Raw genomic sequence first — 20073 nt, 5'->3', positions numbered from 1 at the left:
ACAAAGGTCGAATCATTTCAAATTGGTTTCTTGAACATGACAATGAGTTCACTGTACTAAACTGGCCCCCACACTCACCAGATCTCAACCCAATAGAGCATCTTTGGGATGTGGTGGAACGGGAGCTTCGTGCCCTGGATGTGCATCCCACAAATCTCCATCAACTGCAAGATGCTATCCTATCAATATGGCCAACATTTCTAAAGAATGCTTTCAGCACCTTGTTGACTCAATGCCACGTAGAATTAAGGCAGTTCTGAAGGCGAAAGGGGGTCAAACACAGTATTAGTATGGTGTTCCTAATAATCCTTTAGGTGAGTGTATATGTATATATATATATATATATATATATATATATATATATAATGTGTGTGTACGTGTATGAACAAACGGCTTAATTCACTTTTTTATTGACAAAGTCTTGGAGACATTTAGACGTCATTCCTGGGAGTCTTTTGCCGTCACGGCAGAGTGAAGGCTCGGCGATCAACATGACCAAACCTCAAAATTAAACAAAGCTTACTGGGAAATGTAGTAAAAGGTGTGATTTGTGACAGAAGAAAAGTGCAATGCAGTCTTGTGCCAGGCATTATCAGCACGACAGGGTTGGGTGAATCGAAGTCAAGAGTTTTCAAGCACGTCAAACAAAGTAACACAGTGAGTGTGTCATACAAACAGCAGAGGGTGAAGGATCCCAAATTCAATATATTTCTGTAAAAGAGGTTAATGTATTGCCTTGTCATAAAGAAAACAGTCTTAGGTGTATGTGTGTGCTGTAGTTCAGTCTGACTCTTTGGAGACATTGTCATGAATGTCTTCTATAGGGCTGAAGTGCTTCCTTTAAACTGAGTGCTGAGTTCATGGTATTGTCTTCAAGCAACTGTGGACGAACTAAAGGGCAGAATGACATCAAAATTGTATCAGAAGTATGTTTTTCAGTCGTGTGGCTTTATATCTTAATTGATCACATAAAAAACAAACATCTGTATGCATTGGGAAAGACACTACAGATTGACATCTTTCAATAGATATATATATATATATATATATATATATTTTTATTTCTCTTGGAACACGTGTTAAAATATATTTCTGTACAAACACGTTAGATCTGATACACTTCAATTAACAGACAGGGAGGTTAACAGTATGTGAGTGAAAGAAAATGAAAAACACTGTAGTTGGCAATACTAAGTGCTCGGCCTCATAATCAATAGTGCAAGACTGTACTTCATTAAAACAGGGAATTAAAAATTAATTGCACGGGGATACAGAACAGACAGAAACCGGAGAAGCTCAGACGCGGAGGTTAGCGTGGCCTTCGGACCCCCGTCACGCGTAGGACATCCTTCCGAGGTAGTTGGCCGGGACGTAGCCTTTGTGTCCGTCGCTCTCCGCCAGCCACCACTCCTTGTTCCCGCTCAGGTCACAGAACTTGAGGATGCGCACGTGCTGGTACTCCTGCAGGCTCAGCTCCTGTTCGCAGCGCGCTTGAAATGCGTAGACGGCGTAGAACTGCAACACAAACACGGCCTGGCACATTAGAGACTGGTGCTGCCCAGGGATTCGGACCAACTGCATCGCCCTAGACCAGGGGTTTTCAAACCGTTCCTGGAGTACCCCCTGCCCTGTTGGTTTTTGTTCCAACCAAAGTCTTGATTACTTAATTGAATGCTATATTGCTTTTTTAGGTCAATTAAGGATTCAATTACGTAATTAAGACCTTGGTCGGAACAAAAAGCAGCAGGGCATGGGGTACTCCTAGACTATCAGTAAGAGATGTAAGGCTGATCTCCAGTAGGTGGCACTGTTTAAGTATAATTCCCCTGGATTTCCACCTTGAGTATCTCGGGATCTATTTTCGATTCCTATAAGCGTGTCTGGTCTTTGTGTTGTCACCATAAACAGCTTTTTGGACATCATGTGCTGTGCGGGTGTGAAATCTGAACCAATCTCTCCGGTGTGTGTTCCCAGGAGGGAGTGGATGGGTGTGTGTGGCACAAACCTCAGATATAGTACTTGTACAACAGGGAGCTATTGATCGTGAAGAGTGTCATACAAGCAGTGAGGGAGATCTGATCGATATCTAATGATCATTGTGTGTCTTTACAAGGGAAACCTGTGTTTGTAAACAGTGTGCTGCATCTCTGGAAGGTGGCCAAGAATAGGTGCAAGTCACTGACAAAATAACTGACTTCAGGATGAAAATAGCAACCCTGTCATTCGTACAGTGGTTAATGGAGTTAGAAATGGCTGGGAAGATATTTCATTCACTTCTAGGTGGTGCAGGACAATTAACAATTGAATGGGAAAAAAATAAATAAACAGACACCACCAGTTTGTCTAGAAAGCACTGAGAGATCTGATTTTAGTCACGCTCGCTTGCCAGAGACATGGCAGTGACTTTGCAGTGTCCTTCAATCACATTAACAAAGGGTGGTGTTTTCCCCGGCCTCTCTAGATTAGCTGGGACTGTGGGTGCTAAATCTTCTCAGGAATGGCTGTTGTAAAGGCTTGTTGACGCCGATTGATTGATGTTTACAACAGCTCCCATAAAGCGATAAAAAAGACAGTTTTGAAAGAGGAAGAGAAGAGAGGAAATACACGGGGGATGGAGTTTGGACCCTGTACAGGGGAAGCTGAATACCACGCTTTGTGACTCCCAGTGGTACTGGTTAGTTGGTGGGTGCAGTGGTCCTACCTGCTGGTCATCGCTGCCTGTCCCCTCCAGGGCCTCCGTGTCGGGCTGCTCACTCACGGTTGAGCCTCTGTCGCCCCTGTCGCCTCTGTCGCCCCTGTATCTCCTCAGGCTGCCGCCCGCGCTGCCCGACACGAAAAGGCTGATGTTGTCGAAGTCGTCGTGCTGCTCTGGGATGCTGCCGTTGAGGTCGCGCGTCGGGTTGTACGGCTTCAGGAACGAGGAGTAGACGTATCCCTGGGGGCCTGCGGAGAGAGCGACAGAGCCTCCTCTCTCAGCTCAGGTTCGGCACGAGCAACTGCAAAACTTTTTTAAAAATCTTAACATGCACTGTATCATCTGGAACAGGGGGCTCAGACTCAGTTCCTGGAGGGCCGTGTGTATGATGCTGGTTTTCGTTCCAACCAGTCCTCAATTAATTAGTCAATTTGACATATTTAAAAAATATACTCCAAGGTATTTTACAGATGATGGTCTAAAAGTGCATTTGATTCGAGGTACAGTTGCTTTTAAAGTATCCTGGGCCTGGATAGGTGTTTAAATGTATCTCACTAATTAAACAATTAGATCAATTAAGTCATTGAGGACTCTGTTGGAACGAAAACCAGCATACATACGGCCCTCCAGGGACTGAGTTTGAGACCCCTGATCTAGATTATATATGATCTTGTTCTAGATCAGGGGTTCCCAACCCCCTACACTGCTTGTTGTTGTTCCAACTAAGCTCTCAATTACTTAATTACCGTAATTTAAGTAATTTCCTTTTAATTATTTTAAACAGTAGGGTTTTAAAGTATATAGTTGTACAAGGAACATATTAAGAAAACACCTTTTTATTAGTTATACAATTTTAAAAGTCAAATTATTAGTTCAATTAAGGGTTCAATTAAGTCATTGAGAGCTCAGTTGGAATAAAAACTGCTACTCCAAGACCAGGGCTGGGATCCACTTGTAAATATTAAAATCAGCTATTAATGCACGCCGAGAAATTAATTTGACATTCAGCCCTGCCCCTACATGTACTGTGGGTCTATACAGATACAGGGATGTGTTGATAAATAGAATAAGAGACAGATATATAAATGCGTTCACAGACAGGTTTATTTTCTCCTGTCAGAAGTCCTTTCCACACCGATTAAACCCCGCAGCTCTCACGCTAAAGGTGCGTGTGCCCCCAAACAAAGGCTCTCGGCGAGGGAGCACTCGTTTATCTCCTCTCACACCTGCGTCTGCTGCCTCTCCTAAAGGTCACCGATAAGCTCCACCCAATCTCCCCGATCGGTGTCTTATCTGCCCTCCCAGGTGCCGCATCATATCGACTGAATGAGTCTACGTCTCTGGAAAGGTTTGACAAGATCTCGGAGATAACGCCTACAGGGCCTCAATACCTCGCCGTGCTGGGAGACCTGGTACCCAAATCGCCCACTTGAGGTCACATCTGATTGGCTGTGATCTTGAAATATCTCCCTGATGGACTCTAGAGTGACCGAGGCTCCTGTGTCAGTCTCTGTTTCTGCCAAAAGAGCTGCTATCACTTTAGAAACCTCTGTAGACCCTCTTGTTTTCTGTGGTGAACTATACAGAGGACGCACATTATATTTGGGGCAGGCAGTGGAGCTTGAAAGAGGCAAGTTAAATATACTGCCTAATCAATTTTGTTGCTCCAGGCGTGTACAGTTCATAATAATGCCGATATTGTCTGCCCTTCACTTCCTCAGGTGACCTCACCTTTAAAGCGACAACCTCCCAGGACTATTGGGCAGGAATGTGGAAAGGCACATTTCCTGAAAACAAAATAAAAGCTTCCAGTGTAGAGAGAAACAATTATGTGTGAAACAGTTCCCTTTACTCTGAGCAGCACAATGCTGAGACTGTTGGGTCGGCTATTCAGCCCTCAAGCGGGTTGCGTCTTAAAGGTGTAAGGACCTCAAAAAGTATCATTAAAGACCGGTGGAAATGCAGGATTTCATATTAAACTCATACATAATGTTCTAAGAAAGTGCATTCACACAGGCAGCGAAATCTAAGAGACTTTCAGCCTTTAACGATCTGTGTATTCAAGAGCTGGGAGTTTTAGTCAGTCATTTTCCAGCAGGGCGTGTCACCTAATATACCTCCCTCGTCTGAGTTCTTCACCACACAGTCCGTTGTCAGATGAAGATAGTGCGGCTGTTGAGTTTACTGATCGATTGGATTCAATTTATGACTGGAAGGCACTAAAACGGTAATAGTACGTCTAAAATACCTCTATAATAACCCCTTTCACAGATGTCCAAAGAGTATTTTATCTAGCTCCACAAATATAAGTTCAAGCACACTTTCATGCTGTAGCAAAGATAAGTAAGCCTGGCTAATTATGTCTCACTTGTCTTGTGTTGAAAGGTCCAACACTATGTTGCCTTCTAGCTTTCGCTCCAGCGCGACTCTCGATTATAACTGAAACACGCGTGCCTAATTAAGCATAGTTGCTAGTTTATAAGCAGGCAGGGATTTAAAGACCTAGAAATCCTGCCAGGACCGCCCACCCCAGGGCAATGCAGGGTTCGGGAACATGAACTCACCGCCCGTGTCGACCAGCCATCTGCTGGTGCTGCCCAGGGGGTCCGTCTGCTCCACCACGGCCACCAGCTCCCCCTCAAACAGGCTGACATCGTGCTCCTGCGTGGCGTTGCAGTTGCGTTTCAGCTGGTACAGCTGCTCCACCGGGTAGCTGGTGAGCAGCCGGGTGCGCTGAGCTTCGGATTGGCGGGGGATCTCGGGCTGCGGGGGCGAGAGACGGGTCGGAGAGGTGAGATGTGAATGCATTTTTAAATGAAAGTCCAATTAATATCCTAGTTCATGCTCTGTAAGCTGGTGGGCTCAATAGATCTGGTGTTTCAGTTCAGATTGTCTGTGCTGGACAGGCGTGGGGATTTAACTGTCCCTGCAGGTCCCTGAATCGGCCCCACTAGACAACAATCGGTCTACTATTGTACGTAGGTTTTCCTAGCTGTTGTCTTTCCATTTATTAATCAATAGTCACAGATTTGTTTCCATGGGAAGGAATAATTAATACAGAACACAATAATAGTATTCCCTTTTTTCCCTGCCACCTTAATAAAACCACATGCCATTGTCTATTCAGGGCTTTCTCACATGATCTCTGTAGGGGCAAAGTATTAGGTGTCCAACTAGTATACTGTGGAAGCTCCCCAAAACAGGGGCAGTCAAATCACCTGAACAATACTCACCAGCACTTTCCTGGGTTTCTCGAAGCTCACTTTGCGCTCCATTAACTTCTGAGCATTTTCCTTCACGAAGAGCAGGTTGTTCAGCTGCTCCATCACACTGGTCTGGACTTCACTGATGTTCGATAAAGGAGCCTAAAAAAACAAGAAGAAAAGGACCCACACTTCTGTCAGAGGTGATGAAACACCTACAGAGGTGATGTCGCCTACAAATGCAAGTGAGAAATGCACCAGGAAGCCAAGGTCAAATCCAAGCTAATGTAAGGATGTCGGATGCCGGGTGGTTCACACTCACGGGCAGCTGCTGTATCGGCGGCGACTTCTGCTGTGCTGAGCGCATGAGGTCCCGCAGCAGGGCGGCCAGGCAGCACACGCAGTTGTTCAGGATGGTCCGGGCCGCGGTGTTGAACCTCTGCAGCTCCTCCACCATCTGGGCGTTCAGGGCCTCGAAGTCGCGGCGCGCGAAGCCTGGCTCCTCGCTGGAAGGGCGCTCTGTGCGGCTGCAGCAGTCCAGCAGCTTGTCGTAGCGTTTCTGGATGAGCTTCTGCGGCGCCACGAACATGGCCTGTAGCACCGACAGCGGGGTCAGCACCAACCGCTCCAGTTTGTCTTTCTGTAGAGGATGGGAGGAAGAAGGAAAAAAAATGGTGAGAATATGCATCTGTACGTACATCATCAGATTTGTTTAGTGTGACTCACATTGAGTATCTTGCAGCAGGTTTGAATACTTTGTAATATGGATAAAAAAAAAAAACATTAAAGGAAAGGGTATACAAAATGCTCAGAAATATTGTCAAAAGTGTAGAATTGAGAACAAGGGCAGTGATGTTCAGACTGTACAATGCACTAGTTAGAGCTCATCTGGATACTGTGAGCAGTTCTGGGCTCCACACTTCAAGAAAGATATCGCTGCTCTAGAGGCAGTTCAGAGGAGAGCAACCAGACTTATTCCAGGTCTGAAGGGAAAGTCCTACTGAGAGACTGAGGAACTGAACCTTTTCACCCTGGAACAAAGGAAACTACGTGGGGACTTGATCCAAGTCTTCAAAACCATGAAAGGCATCGACCACATCAAACCAGAGGAGCTTTTCCAAATCAGCAGGGACACACGCACCCGGGGACACAAATGGAAATTGGGCTTCAAGGCATTCAAGACAGAAAACAGGAGACACTTCTTCACACAGAGAGACGTCACAATCTGAACAAACTCCCCAGCGATGTGACTGAAGAGAATTTGGGAACATTCAAAAACAGACTGGATAGGATCCTTGGATCACTTAGATATTAACGGACACCAAACGAGCATGATGGCCTCCTCTCGATTATAAACTTTTTTATGTTTCTTCTTATGTTTATGAACTTTATCTAAAAGTAGCAACCATGATCACATTTTCTTGTTCTACTGCTTGTCTTGCAAGTTCTGGATCCCCTAAAGATGATCTCTCCCCATATACAAGTTCTCCTGGACTCTCTCTCCTCCACCATACACACGAGTGCCCATAGTTTTAGTCTGTCCCATCCTAAAGACATGCCAGATGATATCTCATCCACTTCACTGCCAAAGAAAGCAGTCATCGAACACCCAGCACTGACACATGGACATTGTTCTCCACGGTTCTCTCAAAGGGGGAAGTATGACAGAGGGGCCTCCTTTTGCACAGAAGGTCTTGGGTTTCTCAGCTGCACCTCCTGTAACAACAATATGTGCTGTAAGTGAGCAACACAATGGCCCAGTGTCTGCATGTTGCACAGGATTGGAGAGATCCACTCAAATCACCAGGGTGGTTGGAAAACACCAACATCGTTATGATGGTGGTGCCCAATGCCAGAACAGAGTAAAAAGAGACAGGACCGCAACGGACAATGCAAAGCTTCGAAGGCAGACGGTCTGAATCCTGACTGAATGAGATCTCCCGGAGAATGAGAGCCTGTCTCTCCCACGCGAACGAGTGGGAGGAAAGAGACGGCTCTGTCAGAACGTCACCTACGAGAGCAAGAGCCCCCGGGCAAGAGCGAGACCCCCATTAGAGAGAGACTGACGGGAGGGGAGATAGGAGACGTCAGCGGCCAGGCGGCGGACACAAAAAGCCGCTGACTGCTGAAAGACAAGCAAGATAATGAAAATTCAATTAAGAGCGAAAGGTCTCCAAGAGAAACACACATATGTTTTACAGAAAGGCTCATGGAAGGGAGACAGGTTCAGCCGTAGGAGGGAGAAACGTATTCATTTTCTACCTCCTTTTATGAACGCTGTTATGCTGTGAAATCTCTCGGTTCAATAGGTGGCTGGAGTTTGGCTGAATGTATATTCCCAAATCTGTATCAAACTAAACAAGTCCCCATCAAGCGACACAATTGGTATTTCAGTTTGGCAACAGACTCGTTTAATTTCTGGGTCAATATCCAATTTACTGAAATACTTTCTGGTCAAAAATCAATATCATTTCTTCCTAAAAATATATATGTTTCTGTGCCAGGATTGTAAAGGCTGGTTTAATACTGTATTCTCTCTGTAGGACTCTGTAGGTCTAATACATTGTCTGAAATGTTTTCATAACCAAACACCCACATCCCTCAATCTTTACTCTTTTAAAACCTTGGCATTTTCACTCACAAAATGCAAATATGGGTTGTCGTCGTTCTTCCTGTACTTTGAACCGTTGGTATCAAGTTCGTCTGGATCCTGTAGAATATTCTCAAGGTCCTGGACATTTTGGACGGCCACTGAGATAATTTCCTATAAGGTTAGTCAAACACAAATAGATTATTAAATAATTATTATTAGATTTTCTCCCCCAGTATATTAAATCCTTGACTTCCCTTTACGTGCAAAGATAAGGGCACTAGTGTCAGTCAAGGCAAGTACTGTTCATTCAGGCGATAAACCGGTCAAAACTTGAAATCTTTGCTGTACATTATTGGGCACGACTTGTCCTGTGATTTGCATTCAACATGTTTTATATCCGGACACATTCTTGCCAGATTCCCGTTTGTCTATAAAAACAAATACAGAACAGAAAACGAGGCATCCATGCTCACCTGTGTGTGATGGAGGTAACAGCAGACGTTCTTTACTAGCTGTCGAACGGCCTTGTCGAGATTGCGGAAGACCTTTTCTTCTCTGTCGAAGATCTCATCCTTCACCTGAAAGATAGCCGTTAACATTCAGCCATGAGGCGAAAGATGGATCTTGCAGCTCCAGAGTGTTTAAGCACGGCTTTTCACATTGCTTTGAAACATTGGTTCCTGGGTGGAGGGTGGGTGGGTTGAGAGACAAAAGGGGGCACATTTGATGGATGAGGGGCTTGGTGAATGTCTGGGTGAATGGTGCACACTATAATAGTTTTTGCATGGGTGCAGGGGATAAACAGACTCTCGGCACGGTGAAAATATCACACAGCTGTATTTTTTCATTTGATAGTGATCAACAGTCGTTGCAAGTTTGTTCTAATGGCTTTCCATGGGGGAAATCTCGAATCTCTTCACAGGTAGAAGTAGAGGAAGACTCACTAGCATCTCCCGTGTGACTGACAGACCCTCAGGGGACTAATTCACCTTCATACTAGTCTTCCACTCAAAATCATTCTGGCTGGCTGTACAAACTGATATCCCTGAAACGGACGCAGCACAGATGTGGACGGTCAGGGGTAGCTGTCCCTTGTGTCCGACTACATTAACTTCTCCCGCCATTTGGAGGTGGGCAGAATGGAATGTTGAGAAGAAAGAGAAAGAGAAGAGCGAGGGAAGAGTGTGACGGGAGATTCCTTCACAGTGATACCATACCTGCGACTCGACTCCGGGGAACATTTTCATGATGGCCCTGGTTGACTTTTTCTTGATGGAGTGGATAGTAAACCTGTTTAGCTTCTCCATCAGCGTCGCCTCCTCGTCAGGCTTCTTGTACTTCATCACTGAGAACAACACACGTATCGTGATTTATGCATCTTTTTTTAAACAAATACCAAAGAAGGAAGAATGAAATAAAACACTTGAAGTTCAACTGTAGACTTTGCTGGGGACAGAGGTGTTGCTGACACCGACTAAGAATAACACTTGCAAGAAACTTCGGTTGTGTTTTGCTCTCGTAGGGCTGAGGAATCTGTGATTAATCTTTGAAGAGATGATCTTGCAGTTTGGGTGAGGTGAACTCAAGGACGAAGCGAGAACTAATACATAATGATGCAAGAAAGCAGAACCTGAGCTTATCTGGGTTCCTTCACGCGGAGACGGCATCACGGACGCAACGTTACAGCTTGCCATGCAGTTTTAGAACAAGGCGGCATATCTGGTTTTAAATGAGAATGATGATTAAATGATGCGATAAACAGCCGACGAGTGGCAGCTGTTCTGTGTGGGAAAACAGTGTCTCATTATTCTGGCAGCTACCTGTTTCATCTGGCTTTGTCGCCGCCACATCTATGACGGGGGAAGAGTGAGGTTAAAGCTAAGACTGAAACAAAGCAGATCTGTGGCAAATACAAATGTGAAAGAACAGCAGGATTGTTGCTCTGAAGGAACGAGAAGGGGGGGGAAAGCTTCTCTCTCTTTCTCAGACTATTTTCGGAGGGGCGAATGTCACCACGTGTTTTATGCAGAGCAACAAGAGCAGCGTGTGAGAATCAGGAATAATGATTGTGGGTTTTTTTCAACGCTGGCACTTTATAAATTAAAATCTGACTGTGCCACGTTGTTTCTGTAATAGAGGTGTGCTACACTCTGCAGTGGATTAATCAAAGAAATAACAGAAGTAGGAGGAAAGAGAAAAAAATCTGTCACAATGCATTTTAAGTACTGGAGGCTACTTTTGTTCTTCCATTCAAACCCACAGATTCCCAGTTTCTAAGATGTTAGCATGCTGTCGTTTCTACAGCTGCAATTCAGAGGAGTCTAAAGGTCTCCAATTTGGAAACAAAACAAGATTGGCCGTTAAATCCCACTGCGTTCCCTCTTATGTAACCTGCAGGTGTCCAATCAAGCTAATTCCTCTCCAAGTTTCACATTAATGCACATTTTTTTTGCAAAGTCTGAAATCTACACTCTGTCCATTTTTATTCTTGAAATCTATCCCTTCCACGGTTGTAAAGGGAAACGATGTGAAAAGGGAATTCCAACAGGAAGTCTGGCTTAAAAGAAAGGAGAACTCTTCTGTGCCGATTAGGAACTGATTCAATAATACAGTGTCTCTCGTTGTGTGAGTTCATTGTCGCCTGCCACTGATCTGCACAAATAAACAAACTTTAAACAAATTCGCATCACAAAATATCAGACACCCAGTTGTTTTTGAAACTCTAAAACAAAATATCTAGTGGATTATTATGTTTCTATTTCTTGGATGTTTACTTATTTTGCATGTATTACTTCCTTGTACATTGTTCTGTTTGTTTGTGTGTTTGTGCCATTATGGGTAATTATCTCATCCTCTGAAAATGTGTGCTGACGGGCACTAGATGTCCGTGAGAAAATAATCAGCATTGTGCTAGAGCGATGGAGAAATGTAATGCCTTCAAATGTGTGTTGCTCTCCTTGAGCAGTTCCCTTTCAATACGGTGTGAAAAGTATTGTTGTAGATTGTGTTCTTGCCTTACGGGCAAATGAGAGCCAAATCAGATGAACAACCGAGGAACTTCTTTCTCTGAATAAATGATCAGTGAAGATTATCATTAAATGACCACACCTCTGTTAAATATAGCTGAAGTTATTGTCCTTCTTTGCCGAATCAATCAGAAGTCAGGTAAGGGGTCACCATCATCGCACACGTGTCTGTGGCTCGGCACACTGTATTACACGCAAATAAAACTCCCCATCCGGCTGTGTGAGAGGCCGGAAGTGTTGGGCGGCATAAAGGGAGGACTGCAGCTCTACAAGGGCGGTCCTTTAGGGCGAACAGGTACTTCACACTCTCAGGCCAGAGCAAAGACTCTTACCGATGTCTTTCCTCCGTCTAAACTCATTGATGTTGATGTTGATGATCTTCACGGTGGTCAGGGCCTCCTCCAGGGGCCACCGGTCGGGGTGTTCGTCCGGGGTGGCGTTCCACAGCTCGCCCAGCAGCAGCGGGTACTTCATCACTCGCTGCACGGGCTTGATGAGCAGGGAGCCCATGTCTAACAGGTTCGGCTTTCCTCTAGAAGGCGGCAACAACGAGACACAAAGAAACAGAAGTCTTTTTTCACAGAACAGCAAACTCTTTCATTCCCACCGACTGTGCCGCTTTGGTCCGAATCTTTGAGGACGCAGTTGAAGTTATTTCTTGTGAGATTATACTTTTCGTATAGGATTGGATTTGCAAAGATCATTTAATTTGCCTCACAATGTCTAGTACAGAACAGTGACAAATAACTGCAAGGTGTTGAAGCCATGAGAATTAATTTCAAGTTACAGGATGGAAGCTTTGTTTGTACTTTATTTGTTGTTGTAATTCTACTTTGAAAGTTTATTAAAGTGAAATACACATGCAAATCATCCAATTCCATGTTTAACCTCCCAACCCGGGTTTAATGCAGAAACGACATAAAGAAATACTTACTCACTGTCATATATTTGTCTGTAAGAAAGAAAAAATAAAGCATTAGTTGTTGATATATCACTACAGACACACAATTCTATTCTACAGTTACTATCCCTGTATCAGGCACACTCGGACAGTTCAGTGCAGAAATAGACCGTCTACAAAGCATGTGGTTTGGTGTTGTTAGTTTGGTGAAACTGATTGGAAAATACATATGCGTGAGGTCGCACAAGCCAAAGTTTCAATCGTCAATCGTTTTTGTGAGTTTCACATTGGAAAGCTGTGGCGTTGTGTCACACTTTCATTGCTCTGGAATCAGACCTGCCTGTTGTACATCAACACTCTGACACATTTGATCTGACCGACGCGGCCAGCCAGGAGATCAATAACACATGAGTCGGTGGATGCTTACTTCAGGGACGCTACGCAGGCCCTGAACCTCTGTCTGATTTCCTCGTCTTTCTCGTAGGTTTTGAGTAAACTGTTGGCGTCGTCGTGATGGTAGCAGTAGATCTTGTAGACCTCCTCTAGCTCGGCTTTGTTCTGTATGAAGATGTCACCTGTCGGGGAGTGAGCGTTAATCACAGACACAGACCGTTCAGGGCCAGTTTGAAAGCCGTTGAGCGGACCCAGCTCTTGGTGTGCGATTCAGACAACAAACACACAGTTACTGGGTGTGATTGTATTTCCAAAACAACTTGCAGCTCACACACGCCTTTGTCACAGCGTTTTATAAACTAAACTAAATATGAACTAGTTGATATTTTCTGTGCCTACAGTGGCATGACAGTAGAGGTAGTGTTGACCAACTGGATTACAATTTGTGAGTGTTTCTGTGCTCTACAAACATAAACTACCATGAAAATTTTAAAAAGTCACCAGGAGCTCTACTGCCATGACTTATTTACCAGCAGGTGTATTTGCATCAGTTAATTCTCTGCTCTGAGGTTTGGAAAGGAGTTAGACTGGTGCCGCCACACCGGTGCCAGAAGCTACCTATTTTCTGCAGTTCTGGGTCGGGCTCGGCCGTGGCCATCTTCAGCTTGAACAGCAGCTCTGCGGACACGTTGCATACAGAGTCGATGTTGGTGAACAGCCGGTCCACGTCCACCACCTACCGGCGAGGGAGGAAAAGAAATCAGACAACCAGTCACACGCCTGTAACACTGCTGCTCCCCCCGGCCCAGATGTCTCCTTTCTTCACATCACAAAGTGTTTTCCCTCTCTGACCTGCGATTTAACCTCCCCTGCTCCCCTTCTCCGCAGCCCCTACAGTCATCTTTCCGTCTTCCTTTCCCTTTTAATGTTTTCAAATGTTATGAATCGATGCGTTCGAGGCCGTTGCTCTGGAGGCAATTTCCTCGGCGCTCTTTGAACGGCTCGCATCCCTCCCGCTGGCTGAAAAGATTAAGCTGAATTACAAGGCGCGCATTTGAATGGTGGCAGCACCGGGCTTATCCCTCTCCGCGGCGCTAACGGCCCTTGTCAGAGAGAGGGGGATGCTTAGACAACATCAGGAGTCTTGGATGAGAATAAAACGAGCGTTGGACTATTTTTAACCACGCTGACGTTTAGGAATAAGAACATGTTTTGTGACATAAAGCTTCCAGCGCGGAGCAGTGACAGGTGGGGGAACAACAGATTGACAGCATTATATACTTGAATTGGTTTTAAAATTAGTGAGGGACATCAGGGGAATGAAGAAAAGCTGTTTGGTCCACTATATATGTGGATTAATGTATATATGCTCTAGTGGTCCTGAATGGGCGCTTATTGACCGTGGATGGATGTCTGGATTGGTGGCTGTTTGTTTTGGTCCTGCTAGTATCAAGAACATTGTGTAAATTACCTGTAATTCTCTCAACGGCTGAACCACCTCTCTGATACACAGCTCCAAATCAGTGAGATAGTCTCGTTCCGTCTGGACCAGCTCCTGGATTACTTTGGACCTCCGGAGCATCTTCCTCAGCCGGGTCTCCTGCGGGCTGAGGGCCGGAGAGGCTGGGGAAGCTGGGGCGGATAGATCCAAGGGAGCCATCTTCTCTGCAAGCACAGGCGCCAGTCAAACGAGTTAGCAAACGGCACCAACAGTCTCACATGGCCCATACATAACTGCGCGGGCCTGCAGTTTCATCCATGAGCAGCGACAGGAAATGCAGTGATGATACATCGTGGGTCTTGTCTGAGATAATGTCGGATAATGTTTGTATTTACATTTTATTTCATTCACATAACCTTCCCCTTGCTATGGGTGGTGCATAACGTAGGGATGTATTAAATTAATTATCCGACTCATAAGCCATTTCAACAACTGATCCAATAATAACTTTAAGAAGAAAACAAAACACAAATAAAATATATCATTTAATCCCCTTCTCCTCATACAAATTTACTAACTCAGTATAATGAAAGTTAACACTACAGTAGTAATAACTTCATCTGTGTTGCTGCAGCTTTATTCAAAACCCACCTCAAGCAAAGTCTGAGAGATATTTTGACTTCTATACCAGTTTCCTTCAAAAACTACTGACCCCCTCAGTGTGTAACACTTCTAATAGATCAGAGTTGATAACGGTACTATATAGCTTTCAAACTATTCTGCAATTCCAGTTTGGCTCAAACCATGGCCTACACCCCATACAAATGATGTTTTATTTATTTCTCATTTTACTGAGTCCTGTTAGAGGCGCCATGCACCTGCAGCGATCATTTCCATCAAAGTGCGTTAATATCAAATGAAATAACTGCGCCAAAATCCTGCCTCGCGCCGTCAACAAATGTAAACTGCGTCCCGTGCAGGTAATTAATCTGAAGTTTGGCAGCGAGTGCGTGTGTGTGCATATTTTTACTTCCCGTCTCCCGTTAGAGACAGAGCACGCTTTGTGCTCAAACCCGCGCTGGCTTCATACCTGCCAGCAGCAGGAACCTGATCTAATTCTTTGACAGTAAGCCAAGGAACTTGATTTAGCATTACAGTCAGGATTTTATCGCACGCTGCTCGGCCTGTTTGGCAGGAGAGGCGAAGCTGCAGTGCGACTCCAGGAAATAGGGTGACTTCATCCTCTGCAATTAGCTCCCTCCACACACACGACTTCCTCCTGTCTGCCAGGGCCGCTGGGGTTTCAGGTGACAGGCGCGCTCACCTGGGTGATGTCATGCTCCGGCCTGCGGAAGCATCCCACCTGTCACAGCCGGGCGAGTGCCTGAGACGCCAACAATAACCCCGTACCTGGCCTGGACGTGAGAGGAGACTGAGAGGGTTCATAGCAGTGCTTCTAAAAGTCAGCTAGCTCTTTCTTTCTTTCTCTTTTTATTGTGACACAATTATAGGAGGGATTTAGAAAGTGTGTCTTTAGCAGCATCCCTTCATTGTCATCTATCCACCAGATACCATGAAATATAAACCCCCTGCTGTACGTCTGCCATTCTCTACAGCCGGGATTAAGTTGCCTGTTTTAATTCTAGTACATTTTCTAGTGAGTCCTGAAATATGAGGCAGTTCTTGTAGATCAGGTATTTCCAACATACGTTGTCGCTTACAGAAGCATCCGGGACAATGGAGACACAGTGAAGTCACAGATAAAATATGAATGAATAAAATAAATGAATGAACCGGCTTTCCAGCAACCCTGTCTCTATCTTGATCAAAGAAAAAATGTATACAAAATGAAGGTTGTTCCACGTCAGCAATTTAACCAAACATTTGAAAAAGACCTGCTCAACACTGTTCTCAAGGCAATTAAGTAAAGGTCTTAATAATCAATCAATCAATCAATCAATCAATCAATCAATCAATCAATCAATCAATCAATTGTTCCTGAGGGGTTCCTCAGAAACAAATTAATTAGAAATTCCTAATGTTCACAGGAGAAGAATATTCAAACCCCCTCCAATGAGATGTGTTCCACAATCTCTTTCATTTAATTTAAAGTCCATTAGAGTAGAGATAGCTTTTCCAGAGACTTCTCAGCTGTGAATGTGAGTCATAAAGAAAATAATTAATTGTACATGTGGTATGGGAGGGAAAAAATATGAATGAACCTGCCAAAAAATTGTTTCCAAGCAGGAGAGAGGATCGGCACCTTTTCCAGACTCAAACCATTTCTGCTTTCTCTTCAGGTTTCTAACCAATACAAACTGTCAAATCCGTACGGCAACTGGCGATTCTATTCCGGAGCCCCTTTGCGTCTCTTTTGATTCAAACCAGAGGAGCTTTTCCAGATCAGCAGGGACACACGCACCCGGGGACACAAATGAAAATTGGGCTTCAAGGCATTCAAGACAGAAAACAGGAGACACTTCTTCACACAGAGAGGCGTCACAGCGATGTGGCTGAAGAGACAATTTGGGAACATTCATGGCCTCCTCTCGATTGGACATTCTCTGATGTTCTTATGAATGTGTATCGGGGGTTACAGGTAAATGACATTCTTTGCCCCCAGATGGTTGTCCTCCGTGCCTGTACTGAGAAAAATGTCTCAGGGTCATAGTTACCCAAGAGGGGAGTGAATACAAATGAACACACAAGAACAAGTGTTTAGTGCACGGTTAACGAGTATTGTATAGAGACTGGAAAACTGATACAACACTCCAGGATTTGAATTCACTCGTCCCACTTCCCACTATTATGCACTCGGTGGCTTCTCTCCAAATCTCAGGTGTTCCCATGAAAACGGATAGCGGCTTTTGATTGTGCGTCTCATTGAAGCGATTTAACTGGAGCTGCTGAGGGAAGAGATCAGATCACATGTTGCTGCTTCAAAAATAATAATCATAATATAATAAATGGAACAATAACAAAGCCTGGAACTGTGCCTTCAAAAATAAACACAATCAAAGAACTAAAATGGAAGATTGTTTTAGTGGCTAAGCTGGTGTGTTTGTCTAATGAATGCTCTGTATATTGAACTGAGATATTGGTTATCGCTTACTTCCTTTTGCTCTATATACTGCAGTCCCCCCACCCTGCAGTAGAAGAATATCTCTATTTTATCCATTAACGAGAAGTAAACACAATGGGCCCATCTGCTAAAGATTCACACGTACGATGCAACGACGGGGCCAGGAAAACAAAAAAGAGAAAGAAATCCTGTTTAGCAAGAACATCAAGAGATAAACAACAAGGATGCCAAGGTGACTGTGTGATTGTTTTAATCTTCTCCTCTTTTTTTTTATCCGCCGCGCATTCCTGTTACAGGCAAGCAGAACTTAAATTGCTGTCAGCCATGCATGAGCAATGTGCCGTGATCAAACAGTTTCCCCACGTCAGCGGCATGTTTATATTTGTTATTTAAATAAATAAGTGCTGCAATTTTCATTTTCACAAGCTTCACATCATCAGAGTTGGTTCCATGCCAATCACGTAAGGCGCGAGTCTCGGTGCCAACTGGTGTTCGCCGCCCGATGTTTATGCCGAGCTGTGAATGTATTGTAATTGCTGTGGGTTTATTTGCTTTCATCCACTTGCTTGGGTCCTCTTTTTTACACTCCGGCTCTTACGGGAATCTGGGTCAAGCATCTTAACTCGAGGAAACAACAGAGCTGTCTCTCCCAGGATCTGAACTCACGTCTCTCCAGAAACACGTCCAAAGCCCTGATCGTTAGTCCACACGGCTTCCCACCTGGCTAAAAAGGGTGTCAAGCTTATATTTTAAATGACAGAAAATCTATCCCTCAATCAATGGTTAATAATACTTATATTGCACCTCATATACGTAATACAATGTCTCATAGCAATTTACAAGGCATTCAAGACAGAAAACAGGAGACACTTCTTCACACAGAGAGGCGTCACAATCTGAACAAACTCCCCAGCGATGTGGCTGAAGAGACAATTTGGGAACATTCAAAAACAGACTGGATAGGATCGTTGATCACTTAGTTATTAATGGACACCAAACGAGCACGATGGGGCGAATGGCCTCCTCTCGATTGGACACTTTCTCAAGTTCTGATGTTCTTGTGAATGTGTTCTGGTTCTCACCCCATCTGAGCTGTCAGAGACTAATCTAAACCTAACATTACCTACAAATATATCACAGGATAGAGACACAGACGCATAAATGTCCATTAATTATTAGCTGAAGGAATGTGACTATCACTTACAAGGACAATAAAAAACACTTGTGTGAAACAGAATATATGAACCTCTGTAATATACGCTGCTAAAAGTATTTTATTACCAAATATTTATTAGTAACTGTGGCTGGGATTGTCTCACTGATGGCTGTGAAAGCTGAAGAGCTGGCAGTGACCCTCACAGACCTTAGGGCTGCTTTCTGCCTAAAGCACTTCACTCCCACAATGAGAGAAACGCGGCTGACGACAGGTCCTAACGTCCTTAATCCCCGGCGGATTCCAACGCAACAAACAGATGCAGCTGAGCGGCCGAGACCTCAGGTGAGCAACACAAGCACAGCTGCTGCGCAAAACCTCATTGAAAGGATGAGGGAGAAAATGCGGACAGACTAGTTTTAAGCTAAACAATAAAGGCCTGGAAACAGCTATTTTCAGAGGCAAATGCGTGTTTAGGAGAGTAGATTCAGAGAGCATTCATTATTATTGCTGTTATTGTTGTTATCATACCAGAAGTCTATCACATATATCCTGATAAACATGATCAATATCTTTAAAAACCCTGTGAAAAACTTGACCTCACTTCCCTGTCCGCCTTCTTTACTGACATGATAAACTCATGCAGATTTTACTAGGCTCTTCGAATATTCGCCATCATTACGTGTTTATTAATGACATCAGTGTTTGCATACACAACATCATCGGGGAAGCAGACCCCACTCCGTTACACAACAATGGCACAGGTGTCGAGGACAAGATGCCTTCTCAGACTCCAATCTGAGGCTGAGGCTGGAAGACATCGTCACAGCGTCCTCGAGTCATTGACAACCACTGGGAAGACGAGCGCTGTGGACCACTGCCTTTCCCAGTTCTAGGTTAATTGACACATAGTTTATGGCAATTATCACCCAGTCACTATCACCACAGAGCGGGAGCTGGCTCCTGTCCCACGGGGGGCGATTACCTTTGAGTTTGGTGCTGTACTCTGTCCTGTCCGACTGGCTCCTCCTGACCAGGGTGCCGATGTTTATGTCTCCTTTGCAGTTGTCATCGGCCACGATCGAGTCCGTTTTCCTCCTCTCCAGATACAGCTTGGGCCTCAGCAAGAGCCGGGGCCGCCTTTTGAACACATTGTCCTTCGCCCCGGCTTCCTTGGCGTGATCCATACCGACCCTTGGACCGTCTCCCCCCAGCCCTGCCCTTCCTGGAGATCCAAAGCTAAGGAGCCAGGTTGCCTGTGAGGTGAAACAGGTGGACTGTTGTAGGGCTGGTAGCTGCCAGCTTTGCAAAGGTGGCTCCACCCATTCGGAGTCATTTACCTGTCACCTGAGAGACCTGTATCCACCACAGAGAGAGAGAGAGAGAGAGAGAGAGAGAGAGAGAGAGAGAGAGAGAGAGAGAGAGAGAGAGGAGAACAGCAACTTCACCACACTGATCAAATAATTCGGGTTTGTGAATTGACCATCAGGCCTGGGACAGATATGGATTCAACTCACAGAGGTCCCGGTTGCCTCTCACAATGAACCTGTAGTGAAACTATGTTTAAAATGGGAATGTATTTGCAT

At 44.7% G+C, this 20073-nt stretch overlaps 1 protein-coding gene across 1 annotated transcript; it reads right to left on the bottom strand.

The window, feature by feature from the left end:
* Nucleotides 1–1019: 1019 nt before the first annotated feature.
* On the bottom strand, nucleotides 1020–19913 carry arhgef38 (Rho guanine nucleotide exchange factor (GEF) 38). The gene is made up of 14 exons (XM_066720655.1): nucleotides 19473–19913; nucleotides 14283–14476; nucleotides 13430–13547; nucleotides 12846–12993; nucleotides 12452–12469; nucleotides 11850–12049; nucleotides 9709–9836; nucleotides 8965–9069; nucleotides 8540–8662; nucleotides 6221–6538; nucleotides 5929–6060; nucleotides 5260–5458; nucleotides 2702–2943; nucleotides 1020–1515 (listed from the first exon to the last, which is right to left on the bottom strand). The coding sequence occupies exons 1-14, from the start codon at nucleotides 19672–19674 to the stop codon at nucleotides 1333–1335; spliced, it is 2310 nt and encodes a 769-aa protein (XP_066576752.1). The 5' UTR covers nucleotides 19675–19913; the 3' UTR covers nucleotides 1020–1332.
* Between the last annotated feature and the right edge of the window lie 160 nt (nucleotides 19914–20073).

The sequence above is a fragment of the Amia ocellicauda genome, chromosome 13 (genome assembly GCF_036373705.1).
Source record: "Amia ocellicauda isolate fAmiCal2 chromosome 13, fAmiCal2.hap1, whole genome shotgun sequence".
Lineage (NCBI taxonomy): Eukaryota > Metazoa > Chordata > Actinopteri > Amiiformes > Amiidae > Amia > Amia ocellicauda.
The sequence above is the reverse complement of the archived record's forward strand: the minus strand, read 5'-3'. Positions and strand labels throughout refer to the sequence as shown.